The sequence below is a fragment of the Nelumbo nucifera genome, chromosome 8, assembly GCF_055504915.1.
Source record: "Nelumbo nucifera cultivar China Antique chromosome 8, China Antique-T2T, whole genome shotgun sequence".
Taxonomy (NCBI): Eukaryota; Viridiplantae; Streptophyta; class Magnoliopsida; order Proteales; family Nelumbonaceae; genus Nelumbo; species Nelumbo nucifera.
The window spans coordinates 10,090,860-10,107,587 of NC_142656.1; the positions used below are offsets into that span (position 1 = coordinate 10,090,860).

Sequence of the window (16,728 nt, forward strand, 5' to 3'; positions counted from 1 at the left end):
ACCCTAAGTACAGGGTAGTTATCTGTAATTTGCCAAAAAAATAGAATCAGAATTCAGACATTAAGACTTCAGACCTCGGAAGAACTCGTCGCGCGAAACAAATCGCTGATTCGGTCCGATACGGGAAAAATATCAATGAAGATTCCGAACCAGTGTAAATGTGTAATCACTGGACAACAGAGAACGAACAAAAAGAGTTCTCCCAAGTACTGGGAATGAGTAGCCACTGACGAGAATAGAAGAAGAATAAGAAGGTCGGAGCGAACACAGTCTTAATATTAAATCTTTGTTCTTCTTCGATATCCACCAGAAATGGAAGCCATCGGAGTTCTGATGACCAGCACATTCTCGTCATTCCTGGAAGAGGAGCTCGACAAGCGATTCAAGCTCTTCAGATTCTGGGAATCCCAGAATAAGAAGGAATTTCTGAAGGAGCATTCGAATTCGATTAGAGCGCGATGATTGATCGCGATGCCGAGATGATCAATTTGTCGCCCAAGTTAGAGATTGTCTCTAACTTCAGCGTTGGATTTTTTTTTTTTTTTTTTGAAAATGCTTCAGCGTTGGATTGGATAAGGTTGATCTGGTGAACTGCAAGGAGAGAGGGATTAGGGTTACCAATACTCCAGATGTTCTTACTGAGGATGTTGCTGATTTAGCATTGGGTTTATGTTGGCTGTGCTGACATCGCTACGTGAGAAGTGGGTCGTGGGTCAGAGGGGATTTTAAATTGACTACGAAGGTCTGCAGTTCTTCTGTATCATTCTTTTTGGATGTTCCCGTTCTCTTTTTCTTTCATGATTCAGTTTTGAACTTTAATGATCTAGAAGTGGAAATGCCAATGTTTGAATTGTTTGTTCAACAAAAGGAGGATTTGTGACTTACTTGTGCTTATTAAGTATATCTGTGAATCAGCGGTCCTGTCTTATCTTCTTCTTCTATATATGAATAACCTTACCAAAAGACCAATAAACCATGGTGTATCAGTACTTGCATATGGATTTAATCTTCATAGCCATTGAGACTGAAAATTTCTGAGTTTCCACTAAAAAATGTCATATTCCATGAAATTGTTGATAAATAAAAGATCAATTCTCTATATTCATAACAAAACTATCAACTGCTTTTCCTGAGATTTTTTTTCCTCTTTTTGTTTGGAATTTCATGTATTTTTTGTTGCCTTAGGTGAAACATCAGCTCCCATCATTACCCATAAATAGATATATAGCTTAAAAAGAACCCCCATAAGATATTATTTCTAATGTGTGTTATGTGTGTCTGAATGAACATGCATTCAACTTTTAATAGGTATTGACACCTGGGAAATCCTTCTGTCAGCGTCAGCAGAGTCTTTGCAATTAATAAATACACCACTCAGGGTGCCACTTGGAGCCATTTGACACCCTGCATTTGTGCTTAATTTCTTCTTGACAGATGATACCCAGAATGACACACAGTGTTCTGTATTAATTGCAGATAAGCATGTGCTTATTGGCTACACATTAATGCAATCCATCTTTATATTATTCTAGCTTTACTGCACTATCTTGATTTTGTCTGCAATGGCTCGTTATGAGGTGCCCCGGTATAGGAATTAATCTGTTGTTAAGTTTGTCCTTTTAATTGGAATTCTCTAGGAAAAGTTTTAATATAGTTTTAGGTGTAATCCGATGCTTCAGACCAAGATTGCTATGTTTCAGATTGGGCCAAACCAAGATTTATGAGTGGCAGTTTGGAATGACCATTACTTGGCGATCAAACCAAGATTTGCTATGTTTTAATCAAGATTTGGGTCAGTATTCGACTTAACAACACATGTGTCGATATAAAACCTTGAGACCTCAGAAGCTTATATGCATATGCAAGGTTAAACTATTTTCTCATTTGATATATCATTTGCATTAAGCATTAAGTCATGTTTTCATTTATTAAAAGGACCATAAAAGTTAATAAATCATTGGCTATAGAAAATACTAAAGATTTATGGAAAATACATTCCGATGATAAGAATTTATCAGTGTAAATAAAGCATACCGGGGCAATGACTATTGCTTTGAAAGGTCCATTGCCCAGGCGACCCACTAGACGGGCTGCATAACCATAAATATAAACATTTCAGTAGTAGAAATAGCTGATCATGCTCCCTTTGACATATCGTTGGGGCCAACATTGGGTAAAGACCTTTTTCTGGCATATTGATATGAGTGCTTATAACCTATTTTGGGTTGGTAAAGAGTGTATCCATGGCTCTAATACCTTTATGTGTATGTGTGTTTTCCTTGGAACCAAGGAGGTTGCTAAAAAATGCAGTCATTTTTCCCCTGAAAACCAGATTTAAGTTTTCCTTTAATCATTTACTGATTTAATTTTTGGTTTAGAAGTTGTATTTATAAACAATTAACATGTGCATAACTCATCAAAAAAAAAAAAGGCAAAGACATGCTATGTTAATTTGGACATGGAGATTGTTTCATTTAGTACTGCTCATAAAGCATTTCCTAAGCTCAAGGGAAGTGTTCTGGTGACCTACAGTTGAGTTACTCAGAATATGTAAGATTGACTTGGACAGCATTTGGAAATGTTACATTGGGACATTTCTGGTATTCCTGGAACAGTGAAACAACTACTGGATTTATCGGGAAGCTTTTTTGGTCCTGGGAACACTAAATGGAATCTAGATCTGCTGACCAAAAGATGCTTACCATAACACCCTATAGCCAACCACACAACATCTCTTGTACCTTTTGTAATCATTCATAGGGAGATGTTACCAATGTGCAGCTGTGGTGTCTTGTGCACAAGATGCGGCCAGCGTCTTGTGGTCAGCAGATCCAAACTCCAACAAATTTGAGGGTGGGGGAATGGTCATTTGTGCCCCATGAGATGTTGCAACTTTTTGCATCTCTGGAAACCATGCAATGACAAATTTGTTGGAAAGGGGTATGGGAAGAAAGAAACAAACAGGTTTTTGAAGAAAAAATCTCCCCCTCAGTGCCATCTGAGAATCTTATGCCCCTTCGTTTTATGAACTGCTTTTGGATTATTGATCACAGTGAATTGGAATGTTATCACATTGCAGTTTGCAATCTTCTCTTGTTCCTCTTACTCCTTTGGCTAATAGTCATGAATTTGTTGAGGATGTGATTGCAAGTAAATCATCAAATAAGTGGAGAACACAATATCAATGTTAGTGGACCTATTTCCAAAGGATGACTTGATTAAGGTAGATGATGATTGAGAATATCTTTGATTCAAAGGAACCCTGTGGTGGAAGAAAGAAGGAGACAAGGCTTGGTCAGCAAATACGTAAAGTTATTTCTTTTGGTGAATTTGTTGTCGAGCTACCTCCTAACACGTTTCAACCATGGAATTTGGATGTGGAGGATCAAAATGCTGGCTGTTTAGGAGGCCAGAAGGAGGGAAGGGAGGTGGGTTTGAGGGAAAAAATATTGGAATCAGTAAGTTGGAAGGAGAGCGCAAGAAAGGAAGGGTAGAAAAGGATGGTTGGGAAGAGGGTGCCGACAAGAGACGGAATACTAGTTGCTGTGCTGAGGATTCAGAAGAGGCTTTGGACAAGGACAAGGAATTTGGTTCATCAGCAAAGTACGAGGAGTTCCAAAAGCTTGAAGTTTCAGTTGGGAGGATTGGAGTCGTAAGTCAGTTAAGGAGCATGAACAAGGAAGGAGACGTTAAATCTTCAGAAGGATCGAAGAATGTCAGAGAGACAAACAAGTTTCATTTTGTTCAGGTGTATAAGGTTTTTTCAAGGCTAAAAGACAGGTTGATTGGGGAGGGTCCTTCCAATAAATATAAGAGAGTCTACAAGAGTAATAAATTAAAAGTTTTAGATTCGAAGTAGGGTGATGAAAGGGGGGGGGTCGACTCTGGAAAAGGAAGGTATGGAGGTTAGGGTAATATGGAGGAGGGAGGTCGAGTTGGTGAGAATTGTTTCACTTTGGCTCATCAAGATGGAGAGGAGGAAGGGGATAAAGTGAAGGTGTTAAAATTGGCAAGAGCTTAGGTTTATCTATCTGGGGAGGTGAGGAGTTCGCTAGAAGAGCTTTTGAAATTTTTGAAAAGAGAAAAAAGGAAGAGAGAATGAAGAAGAAGTTGGTAAGGAAAGGAGGTAAGGTCTGGGACAAGGATGACAATGGTCATGACTAAACGTTTGAAGCTGAAGACTAGGTGCTTTTGCAGTGTTGAGGGGGGGTTGTTTCCATCATGTTTGGTCGTGGCTTTCTTGTCCTTCTATAGCTGGTTTTGGGTGTTATCTTAGCATCCATGTCTGGTTGTAATCAGTTTTTCTTTTTTATCAATAAAAATGTTATTCTTACTCTTCAAAAAAAGGAGCTTCTTGTTAGACATGGGTCTTACTCAAGGTTCAAAATTTCAGTTTCACAAAGCATATTGGTAAGGCAATTTTAGGATTTGAATTGTGATACACTTTGGATATGCATAGACACAGTGGAAAGATCTAGATACCAAATTACCAATAGATACATTAAGGAGAGTCAAACATCCCACAAATACATTAATAACACTAAATCTAAGATTGAAACAACAGTGAATAAGGTAGCTAGTAAAAAAAATAACAGTGGATAAGGTATAAACAAATAGGAATCACATACTTTAATAGTTTATGTGAAGTGTGGACTACCAAGATACACTTAAGGCTGTGTTTGGTTTGATAAAAAACAAGAGAAAAACAGAAAGTTGAGGGAAGGTTGCTAAGGAAAATTCTAATTTCAAAGTTCATAAAATGGGATTAAAGATCCTAATACTAATTTTAAAGTTCATAAAATGAGATTAAAGATTAAAAATAAAACCTGAGTTATGTGCATAATGTTGTGTGGTGTAGTGTTAAAGGTTACTCGGATTTCATCTATCAAAAAAAAAAAAAAGAAAGGTTACTTGGATTTCACGTTGGAGAGGTTCAACTTTCCACATTTATAAGTAACTTGGTTTTTAGTATTAATTATGAATTTGAGTTTGCACCAATTAAGGGTTAGAATTTAGAGAATTGCAATAAATATTACGATAGCATTAACTACAAATTTGAATTGGCACTTATTATTGGTTAATCAGTTGAAATTATGCTAATTAGTTGCAATAAATAGGAATAGGTGGCAAATTTTTAATGAGCCAACACATATCGGCTGATGCAAGTATAAGTGGAATGATAAAGAAACCGATATTCCACTCAGGCAACATATTCATCAGCCAGAAAGCCAATACAACATGCTCTGTATTGGATATATCATGTCGATCTTTAAAAACTTGGCTTTGCTAACAATATTCTTCTTGTTTTTATAGAAGGAGATTTATCTAACCTTATTAGAAAGGTAGGAAGAAGTCCTATTTACTCACTGTCTTAGTATTTCTAGCAGTAGCAGTAAGTGAATTCCTGATGTTGAATCCTATAATACCATCCTTAACATTGTACAAGGTGATTGCAAATCTCAAAAGGCAGCGTGTAACAGAGTTGTACCTGAAGCCTAAGTGGTATGTGATATTGAGTGGATTAACATTGTAGATGGGTCATCATTCACTAAAAGAAAAGCAGTTTGAGTGATTAAAAACTTAAACCTCATTAGAATTTCATTTGACAACAGATGGTTGACCTAATTAGACTGATAGCTTTTTATTATGCTCTTCTCTTGATGTGCCCATGGAGATCTAATATGGTCAACTTATTGGTCAAATTGTATTTATATTGAGATAATTGGTTCAATTGTGGGTTTTATTCTTGGGTTGAATAAAAGAAACATTACTAGAGGTTTATGAGGCTGGGGAAGGATGTTTCCTTTCTGGTGCTTTGTTAGGTTTTTGTTATACAAGATTAGAACCTTGTTCTATGCTGAATTTTATTACATGTTGAATACAGATTCTAATGGTGTATGTAACATTATTCAGTAAAAATACCATGCCAGATTAAAGATCCAGAGAGAAAGGAAAGCCAAATAGATTGGTGGCATGCAGGGTATATGAATGCATTTGCTGCTATAGTATAGCAGCCTAGGAACTGCATTTGATGAAGAGTGTAATAGATACAAGAAAAATTTTATGCTGCTGAAAAAACATAATACCGAAAAAGCTTTGATGGGAAAAGAAGAAAAAGAAAATTTCAAAATCCAAGGTGTAGACAACTTTTCTTCACCACACTTTCTTGAACAAAGCAAAAGAAATACATCTGTGCAAGGTCTAAACTGTCCTGCTAGTACTCGGAACATTTTCTTTCATGGGAAAAAGAAGCTGAGTTTGCAGGACTGATTTCTTCATTAAATTCATCAGAAGATGTAACTACCTTTAAAACGTAAAGCTAGCACTCAACTTTCTCTTTCTTGTGCTCATGTTTCTTGCTCTTTTGCGGTTCAGTGGCAAAACAGTAGGCATTCTGGGACTGGGCCGCATTGGTTCAGCAACTGCAAAGAGAGCTGAGGCATTTGGTTTCCCGATCAGTAATCACTCCAAATCAGAGAAACCGAATACAAATTACAAGCCCGTTTGGTACAGCATCTGCGTCAGAGGTGAGTTGCCATGACAAAGCCATGGTGGTTGAGCATCTGTGTTCCTAACGGCAGCATGGACTCCAAAATATTATGAAATCCAATTAACCCATCCAATGCTTCTTTCTCTTTTCTCATTCCCTCCCTCTTCTCTTCTCCTCCCTCCCCACTGTCCCTACACAGCACCGAACCGCTCCCCCCATACAACCCGAATCTCCAGCACAGTCGGAATTGCCGCTGCTTCTCATTCTCTCTCTTCTCTTCTCCTCCCTCCCCACTGCCCCTACACAACACGGAACCGCCGTTGCATGCTACCACGTCGCCGGAGTCCGTTACTTGCAGTCCTTCTGGACAACTATGGTTGAGATCGGCAATGCAAACAGCGTACTGGCAGGCTCCTGTCCAACCCAGCACCCTTACATACCTACATTGTAGCTATCCACGAGGCTTATGTCGTAGAAATCCATATTGTTAGTGCTGTTGACACCGATGGTGAGTTCGGCAAGTGTAACAGGTGGTGCATCACTGTTATGAACACACCAACCGGCAGCGCACTGCGGCGCAGTCATAGGCAGCAGCACGCACAACAGGCCGCACAGCAGCAGGCACCGCCCGGCAACGCCGCACAGCAGCACGTGCCGCCCGACAGCGCGCAGCACGCACCGCCTGGCAGCACGCAGCACGCACCGCCCGGCAGCGCGTAGCACGCACCGCCCAACAGCGCGCAGCACGCACTGCCTGGCAGCACGCACCGCACGGCAGCAGCACGCACCGCACGACAGCAGCACGCACCTCACGGCAGCAGCATCGCGAGACGCGCGCACCGCCCGACAGCAGCAGTAGGGCGGGGCCCACATGACAGCTCATCAAGGTGGGTCCACACTTATCCTACCACATCAGCTCTGCTCACCAACTCGCCGCCAGCTTCACCATTCCTTATCCCTTATCCCTTATCCCTTATCCTTATCTTATTTTATCTTCTTAAGTAAGAGTTGTGTTACCATTAGGAGTTTTAGTTTGAGTTGGATTACCCTAGCCTAGCCGAATCCAACAAGGAATTTCCCTCTGTAATCTCCTATTTAAGGAGCTACGAATTGAAGTAAAGGCATTCAGTTTTCCAGTCAAGAAAGAAGAGTGAGGAGAGTTCGGGTGGTCTCTTGGACAAATCACCCATTCGAAGAGTTCGAGTGGTCTCTTGGACAAATCACCCATTCAGTTTCTGCAATAGGGTCTGCACGCAAGGGAAGGCGCAAGGGAAAGCAGGGCTTTCTCCCCGTGGACCGACCCGTAACGAGATCCTATGCGCGGGCCCATAACGTTTGGTATCAGAGCCAAACGTCACGGGCGATATGGAGCAGCTATCATCCAAGGTCAATGAACTGGAACATAGGCTAGCAGAAACCAGCATGGAGGTTCGTGAAGTCAAGGAAGATGTCTGGGAGTTGCGACGCCGCCTGGAAGCATTCCTCTCCAACAAAGGAGTTCTGAGGGAATCGCCAACACAAATAGTCGCCGTCCGGACTGGGCAGAGGCATCCAGCGAACAGCAGATCGCTGCCCCTACAGCCGCAGTTATTCCCAAGGATCAGTGCACGGAGGATGAAACTGTAAGGTCTCCTCCTTTGGCCAAGGACAATGTCACGAACATTATATTGGTACCTGCAGAATGCACTCCTTTGTCGAAGACAGGTGGGCTTGGCGATGTTGCTGGGGCTTTACCGAAGGCTTTGGCTCAGCGTGGACATAGAGTTATGGTTGTGGCACCACGGTATGGTAACTATGCAGAAGCCCAAGAAACAGGAGTGTGCAAGAGATATAAGGTGGATGGGTAGGATAGGGAGGTAACTTTTAAAACGCATGGTTCTCTTTGGTAAGGCTGCTCTTGAGGTTCTCTTCTGTAAGTATACCCGGTGCGTTCCTGTGATCCACAACATAGCACACCGGGGTCGTGGTCCAGTACGCGGATTTCGTTATGTGGATCTTCCACAAAACTACTTCAAACTACATGACCCAGGAGGTGGGGAACACTTCAATGTCCTTGTAGCTAGCCTGAAAGCAGCAGATCGTGGAGTCACTGTAAGCCATGGTTACGCCTGGGAGCTGAAAACTAAAGAAGGTGGTTGGGGTCTGCACCAAATAATAAATGAGTGTGATTGGAAGCTGAAGGGCATCGTGAATGAGATTGATGCAAACGAAGGGAACCCACAGTTAGATGTTTACCTGGCATCGGATGGCTACACCAATTACTCTGCGGAGACTCTTCAGACTGGCAAGCCTCAATGCAAAGCAGCTCTACAAAGGGAGCTTGGTCTTCCTCTTCGAGAGAATGTTCCTCTGATTAGGTTCATTGGCAGGCTTGACCATCAGAAGGGTGTTGATCTCGTTGCTGAGTCCATTCCTTGGATGGTGGACCAGGATGTGCAACTAGTCATGTTGGTCACTGGGAGACCTGACCGGGAACAGCTTCTCAAACATTCTGAGCGTCAACACCATGACAAAGCCAGGGGTTGGGTTGGTTTCTCTGTGAAAATGGCCCATCGAATAACTGCTGGTGCAGACATCCTCCTCATGCCTTCTAGATTTGAGCCATGTGGACTGAACCAGCTTTATGCACTGAGCTACGGGGCAGTCCCTGTTGTTCATGTCGTTGGTGGACTGAGAGATAGTGTGCAGCCATTTGATCCATTGGCAGAGTTCCAAGCCACGTATCCGGAATTCGAGCTTGAGGACAAGCTCGTTGTCCAGGAGGGGTGTGATGTTATGGACACACCAACCGGCAGTGCACTGCGGCGCAGTCATAGGCAGCAGCACGCACCGCCCGGCAGCGCCGCACAGCAGCATGCACCGCCCGACAGCGCGCAGCACGCACCGCTCGACAGCAGCACGCACCGCACGGTAGCAGCACTGCGAGATGCCCGCACCGCCCGGCCGCAGCAGTAGGGCGGGGCCCACATGACAGCTCATCAAGGTGGGTCCACACTTATCCTACCACATCAGCTCTGCTCACCAACTCGCCACCAGCTTCACTATTCCTTATCCCTTATCCCTTATCCCTTATCCTTATCTTATTTTATCTTCTTAAGTAAGAGTTGTGTTATCATTAGGAGTAGGTAATTAGGAGTTTTAGTTTGAGTTGGATTACCCTAGCCTAGCCGAATCCAACAAGGAATTTCCCTCTGTAATCTCCTATTTAAGGAGCTACGAATTGAAGTAAAGGCATTCAGTTTTCCAATCAAGAAAGAAGAGTGAGGAGAGTTCAGGTGGTCTCTTGGACAAATCACCCATTCGGAGAGTTCGGGTGGTCTCTTGGACAAATCACCCATTCAGTTTCCGCAATAGGGTCTACACGCAAGGGAAAGCAGGGCTTTCTCCCCGTGGACTGACCCGTGACGAGATCCTACACGCGGGCCCATAACAATCACCGCCCGCACACTTTAGTCCATCGCAGTCTCCGGTGATGCACTTACCGTTTCCCGTGTCGTCAATGTTACATTTGGTGCGAGCCCAAAACTGACCAGACCATCCGAGTGGTGCGATGAGTTGTGTCGATGCATTGGGTACCAAAGAAAAGCCACCCTCTTGAGGACGGCACCACCATTCACTTGGCATTACCTCCTGCCTTAAAACCAGATTAAAGGGTGGAATATTGCCCGAGAAATTAAGGATGCTAGTTACCTAAAAGGAGTTTTTTTTTTGGGTGGTAATAAGAGGATTGCAGAGAAAAAGAAAAAGAAACAGAGTTCAGATAAACCCAATTCCGCAGCCATATGGGCAAAGCATCAGTGAAGCATCCTGATTCCCTCAAACTTAATAGGAGTGTTAGAAGCAAAGAAACATTTCGCCAGGATTCCATCAGCAATTAGCAAAACATATTATAAGCCATGACCCTTCTACATCAAAATGGAATGTTTCATCCCCAAAAGTTTTTTTGTTGAGCACTATAATACAATTTTGCAGATGTGTATAAACTGCTGATAATATTTGTGTCCACCACTCAATCTTTGAATAAATTCATGAGCTTCGTGATGTGGTTTGGGTTATTAATTCATCAAACATGCACGTACAATGGAGCCTTGCCGTCTCCAACGGTTGAGAGAGGAGAAGTGAAGAGAGAGGGGATGTGAGGGTTGCAGCGGCGGTGGTTGTAAAGTCGCTTCCGATGGCGGTGAGATTCGGGCTGTATATCGGTGCTGTGAAGAGGCGGTGGAGCTCGGGAGGGAGGAGAAAAGAAGATAGAGGGAGAGAGGAAGAGAGGGAATGAGAAGCCACGTCCTGAAACTGAAAGTCACCCAAACGGGGCACTACAAGTATTATCCACGGTGTCATTATAAACATTGGGCGCGGTCCACTGCTGCACGGGTTGAAGGCCGGTTGGCTGAGGCTGGACTTGATGTATTTGAGCATGAATCTCAGGTACCAGAACGATTGTTTGGGCTTGAAAATGTGGTTTTCCTTCCCCATGTGGGAAGTGGCACTGGCAGTGGAAACATGTAAGGATATGGCGGACCTTGTGCTCGGAAACCTGGAGGCCCACTTTCTAAACAACCTTATATTAACACCTGTAGTTTGGTTGTGTTTAATAGGGGGCTAGGCCGCTAGGGCTTGAGTTGGGTTTGTTGCCTCCAGGAGGGGGGAAGGAAATTGCTATCTTCTGGACATCTCTCTCGGTTCTAAATATGATTTTTGGTTTTTTGATAATTTTATATGATTATTGGTTGTGCATAAGAAAATTGATAAACCTAATTTCTTTAATAACACAAACTGTTGCTCTCAGAGACTTGGTACAGGTTTGGAATGCATGCCAACCCCAAGATGAACATGGGCATCCAAAGCAAGTGATTTACCATTCTTTTATATCCCAGATAATCGATGACCTTGTGGGGAGCCGGGACTGTCCGATTATCTTGATGTTTCCAAATCCCAACCACTGGCTCTTCCTTTCTAGAGGTGGGAAATTTTCCTTTTTGAAGCTGCTGGAGCTCCCGACTGACAACTTTGTTGAATGCATGCACCTTTATCATTGTTGAATATTGACCAAATCCCAACCACTGCTTGGTTGGTTGCAAGTCTTAGATATCATGGTTTTCCGGCATTATAATCAACGGACAAGTACGGAAAGGTTGAAATATTCAACCTGTAAATTAGATATCGAGGCCCGCCGTAAATTAGCATCAATTCCGAACTGATACCTACCCAATTGTACTAAAAATTCTGACCCTGGGCTGAACCGTCATTCTCCCTATAATCAAACCCGACTAAATATACAAATTTCAAATCCCACTGTCTAGATACCAAATTAATTAAATACAAAACTGTCTAAACATACAAGGGAATAAAGTGAATGGAAAACATTAGTTAAGTTCTCTGAAGATGCCTAACTTAAACAAAGCTTTATCACATCTAAACGGGGTTGGTTACATATATCAACATTTGCAGGAAAAACCGACAGATTTTCCCCCGCTTCTAGTTCGCAGTATTCCTTCACAGCCAAAAGATGTTGCAGCACGAGTATATAAAGATCGATATTCCATACCATATTTATCATTATTTAAGTGTGAATTACACAGATCAAGCAGCAAATAACATATTTAAAGTTCGTCTTCTAGAGATGTGGCAAATTCCACTTTCTCATGAACATGTCAGTCAGAGAAGAAAGAGGTTGGATGCCAAGGTGAATGCCATTGTTTCATCAATGAGATGGGCAGAAATCTCTTCCAGAAACTAAAATTAGCATACATCTCAATCTCAAGTTTCTGAAACATTTCCTCGTTCCAGAAATAAGCCCGTGATGTTTGATAAATTGAAGCCCTTCTTTGAATATCTTCTGAACCATTTGCATCTATTTGGTGCTTCTCTCACATGAAATCTTCTTCCAGTTCTTGCAACGATTTGTTTGCTGCAGCAATCTGTTTGTTGGAGGTCATCTTTTCAGAAACCATCAGGCCCTTGTAGCTCCTTATCTCCGCTTGCCTCTCCTTTTCAAGCCTCTCCATCTCCTCCCGTCGTTTCTGTAATAGCATTAGCAAGTTGAAATTTCTAATATTTCAAAGCACTCAGGAAATAATAGTCTTTTTTTTTATAAGGTTGCATTTCAGAATGCACTTACGGGATTTCAACACAGGATTTTTTTTATCAATAATTTCAACGCAGTATTATTTTGCGAATGATAATATAGCGCTGGTACGCAGTGAAAGTTTATGAGACCCCACTCCTAAAAAGAACAAAAACAATAAGGAATTGAAATTGGTCCTGGTACAGCAGCTAGTCTTCAGGAAATGCCATTTAGAAATTAAATCAGAAATAAGGTGCTGGCCTAGTGCCACTGGGGTGTTGGTACTTTTTGACCATTTATCTTCCATGTTTACATCATGTCATATTTTTCTTTTCTATTGTTGTAGTAGGTTGAATGAAAGGAAAAACACACTGAACCATGAATTCCAATATTTTATAGTTTTCACAAATAATTCATTTCCATACACCATTTAAGTTGGTCATTCTTCAACTCTCTGATGTAATTCATTCTATCTTCCTGCTACACCCATCAGAAATGGTGCTCTTTCAGGAAGAGGTTCATGACAAAAACAAAATACTTAGTCTTTGGTAAGGTAGTAGTATTGTATAAAGTCTGTACTCCCCCTTTTTATGGAAGGAGCTCTCTTTGTATTTATTTGTTTCCCAGATCTAACAAAGTTCACTGATCTCATTACTGATCTAGTAGAAACCCTTATATGCTGATTCGGTCAAGCTTCTTGTGAAAGGAAGAGGAGAAAGTTGTAGATTTCAGCAATAGAAAGAGAAAAGGGAAGAAAATGAGAAGAAGGTCAACTAGGATTGTGATAGATAACCCTAGCCACCAGCCCCTCATTCTATTTATATTTAACTTAAGTATGAGATATTACAAAGATGCCCTTAATAGGGCGGCAACTCAAACTAAATAATTACAACCCCTTTAAAAATAAAAACTAATGGGCCCAAGGCCCAACAACTTCTTAATTTAAAGGAAAATAAACTAAACATAGATCGGCCCACTCATCAACACAAATCGGTGGCCCACTCAACACTCCCCCCCTCAAGTTGGGAGTAGATGTCACACATTCCCAACTTGCGTAGATCATGCTCCAGTTTATTCTTTGCAACGCCTTTTGTGAGAACATCAGCAAGCTGCAGATCAGAAGAAATGTATGGAAGACAAACTTCTCCAAAAGTTACCCTTTCTCTGATAAAATGTCTATCTACTTCAATGTGCTTAGTTCGGTCATGTTGGACTGGATTATGGGCAATATTAATTGCTGCCTGGTTATCGCAGTATAGCATCATAGGTTCTTCTGCCTGTACACCGATTTCTTCTAACAGATAACGAATCCAGAGAAGTTCTGAATTCGGCTTCGGCACTTGGATCTCGCCACAACTGTTTGTTTTTTACTCTTCCATGAGACTAGGTTACCCCTAACTAGGGTGCATACTCCAGATGTTGATCTTCTATCATCAAGGCATCCTGCCCAATCCGCATCTGTATAAGCCTCTAACTTCAACTGTCCATGATCAGTAAACAATATGCCTCTGCCTGGATGTCCCTTCAAATAAGCAAGGATCCTGTCAACTGCCTTCTAGTGATGGTCTCGTGGAGCATGCATGTATTGACTTACTACACTTACTGCATAGGAGATGTCTGGTCTTGTCATACACAAGTATAGGAGCCGACCCACAAGTCTTTGGTATCTCCCAAGGTCCTTTACTGGTTCACCTTCTGATGCACTGATTCTATGGTTCTGATCAATGGGGGTGCTAGCTGCCTTTGTTCCAAGCTTCCCTGTCTCTTGGAGAAGGTCCAAGACATACTTCCTTTGAGAGATAAAAATTCCATGTTTCGATCTTGCCACTTCATGCCTAAGAAGTATCTCAGTTCTCCAAGATCCTTAATCTCAAATTCCTTATCCAGGAGGTAGATTCCATTCACTTCACGACCACTCCCAATCGTCCTCTTTGAATCCAGATCCTGCAAAATACAGCGTCTAGGAGAAAAAATTACTAAGCAGTTCAGATTCTTAGTCAAACTACTAACAGATAACAAATTGGTGTTCAATCTAGGAACATGGAGGACAGAGGGTAAACAAATAGAATCATTAATCTTGACAGATCCCTTCCCAGTAATAAGAACATGGGATCCATCAGCTGTAGAGACCCTATCTCTGCCAGAACAGAGCTGGTAAGAGGAGAAAATAGTGGAGCAATGGGTCATATGCTCTAAGGCTCCAGAGTCTATAATCCAAGGAGATCTCTCCTTACCTGAAGCAGAAACATAGTTTGCAGTGACATGTGAACTACTTGTGTGGGCAAAGGAGGTAGAATGAGCTCCACCTGTGCTACCTGTACCTTGTTGTCCGCTTGCGGCTGAACTAAAACTAGCTGTATCCCTCTGATTTAGAAGTAACCCAAACCTCTCAAGATCGACCCTTACTGCAGCAGCTGCAACGGACTCCAAAGCAGTTGTAGTAGGGGGGCTGGAGTATCACCAGTAACTGCCATGTGCGCATTTCCTTTCTTATTCTTCAATCTGGTCGGCACAAGATGTGGGTGAAGCTTCCAACAAGTATCTCTTGTATGCTTAGGCTTCTTACAGTAGTCACATACCAAGTCCCTTTTGTCTTCCTTTTTGTTTTCATTGCCATTCTGTTTAGATTTCACGACACTTACCATAGTAGACTGATCAGAAATGAGATTTTTCATCATTACATCCCTCTTGCACTCCTCTCTTGACACAAAGGCATATGCTTGGGAGAGAGTGACACTGTCTCTAGAAAGAAGATGTTGTCGTGCAATGTCATAGTCAGAGTTAAGGCCAGCAAGGAATTCGAACACCCTATACTTCTCTAAATGTCTTTGATAGGTAGTTGCATCCTTGGTGGTTTCCCAAGCAAAGGTCTCTAGATAGTCGATCTCCTACCACAGAGTCTTAAGGACTGAAAAATAGGCTGCAACAGATCTATCTCCCTGCCTTGTAACAATAATCTGATTTCTCAATTGATAAGCCCTAGCAACATTCTCCCTTTGTGAATAGGTTTCTGCAACCCCATCCCATATCCCCTTAGCAGTATTTGCCCATAAAAAAATTTTTACTTATATGTGGCAACATAGAATTACACAACCATGTCATTACCATATAATTTTCCTGCACCCACCGGGAGTTGCCTGTTTCAAGTTTCACCTCTTCACCAGTAATATACCCCAATTTTCCACGAGCCCCAATGGCCATCTTTGCAGATTGGGACCATTCCAAGTAGTTTGTACCATCCAACCTAACTATAGTAATGGTCCCAGCTCCGAAGGGGTCTCCAGCACCTCCTCCCACTGGTCTCATTTCATTCCCGAGCTTATATTCAACTCTGTCCCTCCATGTTTCTCAAAAGAGGTACAGAAAACAACCAAAAATTGCAGCAAGAACAAACAAAACACCTTCTAGAACCAACGACACTCCTTTTGGTGTCCTGGACTTTCTTCCCACGAAAGATTCATTTTCTATGGGATGGGAGAAGAGAGAGAAAAAGCAACCGCCCTCTCTAGAAGCCTCCAAACCACATGGAACTTGAATCGCCCCTTACAAAAAACCCCAAGGAACCCTAAAAAATTAGGGTGCCACTACCTATGTCAAAAATTGAAGAGTCCAACAAAATCATGACTCTTCCCCTTTCTCCAGTTTTTCCTGATTCTGATGAGAAACCCTAGACCAGCCACAGGGCATACAGATCCATCAAGAAAATCCAAAAATTGGGCTTACCTGAGAGCTTCAATACCTCTTAAATCTCCATGGAGTCGGTCAATCTAGGGCTGCATGAGTGAATCACTTCCAAAACCTTCAACCTGCTCTGATACCAAGTAGAAACCCTTATATGCTGATTCGGTCAAGCTTCTTGTGAAAGGAAGAGGAGAAAGTTGTAGATTTCAGCAATAGAAAGAGAAAAGGAAAGAAAAGAAAAGGAGAAGAAGGTCAACTAGGATTGTGATAGATAACCCTAGCCGCCAGCCCCTCATTCTATTTATATTTAACTTAAGTATGAGATATTACAAAGATGCCCTTAATAGGGTGGCAACTCAAACTAAATAATTACAACCCCTTTAAAAATAAAAACTAATGGGCCCAACGCCCAACAACTTCTTAATTTAAAGGAAAATAAACTAAACATAGATCGGCCCACTCATCAACACAAATCGGTGGCCCACTCAAC

General features: G+C 42.0%; 1 protein-coding gene and 1 pseudogene across 4 annotated transcripts in view; one reads left to right on the top strand and one right to left on the bottom strand.

Annotated features, from left to right (window-relative positions):
* Positions 1-12,521, top strand: LOC104592178 (granule-bound starch synthase 2, chloroplastic/amyloplastic pseudogene; annotated as a pseudogene). The gene is made up of 2 exons (XR_016079386.1): positions 1-742; positions 6,376-12,521. The product of XR_016079386.1 is annotated as a granule-bound starch synthase 2, chloroplastic/amyloplastic pseudogene (transcript).
* LOC104592179 (uncharacterized) overlaps positions 12,017-16,728 on the bottom strand; it is a 26,047-nt gene continuing 21,335 nt past the window's right edge. For 2 of the 3 annotated variants that reach the window (XM_010251400.3, XM_010251401.3), the window contains exon 6: positions 12,017-12,513. In XM_010251400.3, coding sequence (XP_010249702.1) covers positions 12,361-12,513 — 153 coding nt within the window. In that variant the 3' untranslated portion in view covers positions 12,017-12,360. Of the gene's footprint in view, positions 12,514-12,611; positions 12,717-16,728 lie in introns of all 3 variants that reach the window. The other variant, XM_088892886.1, reaches the window with a different exon arrangement.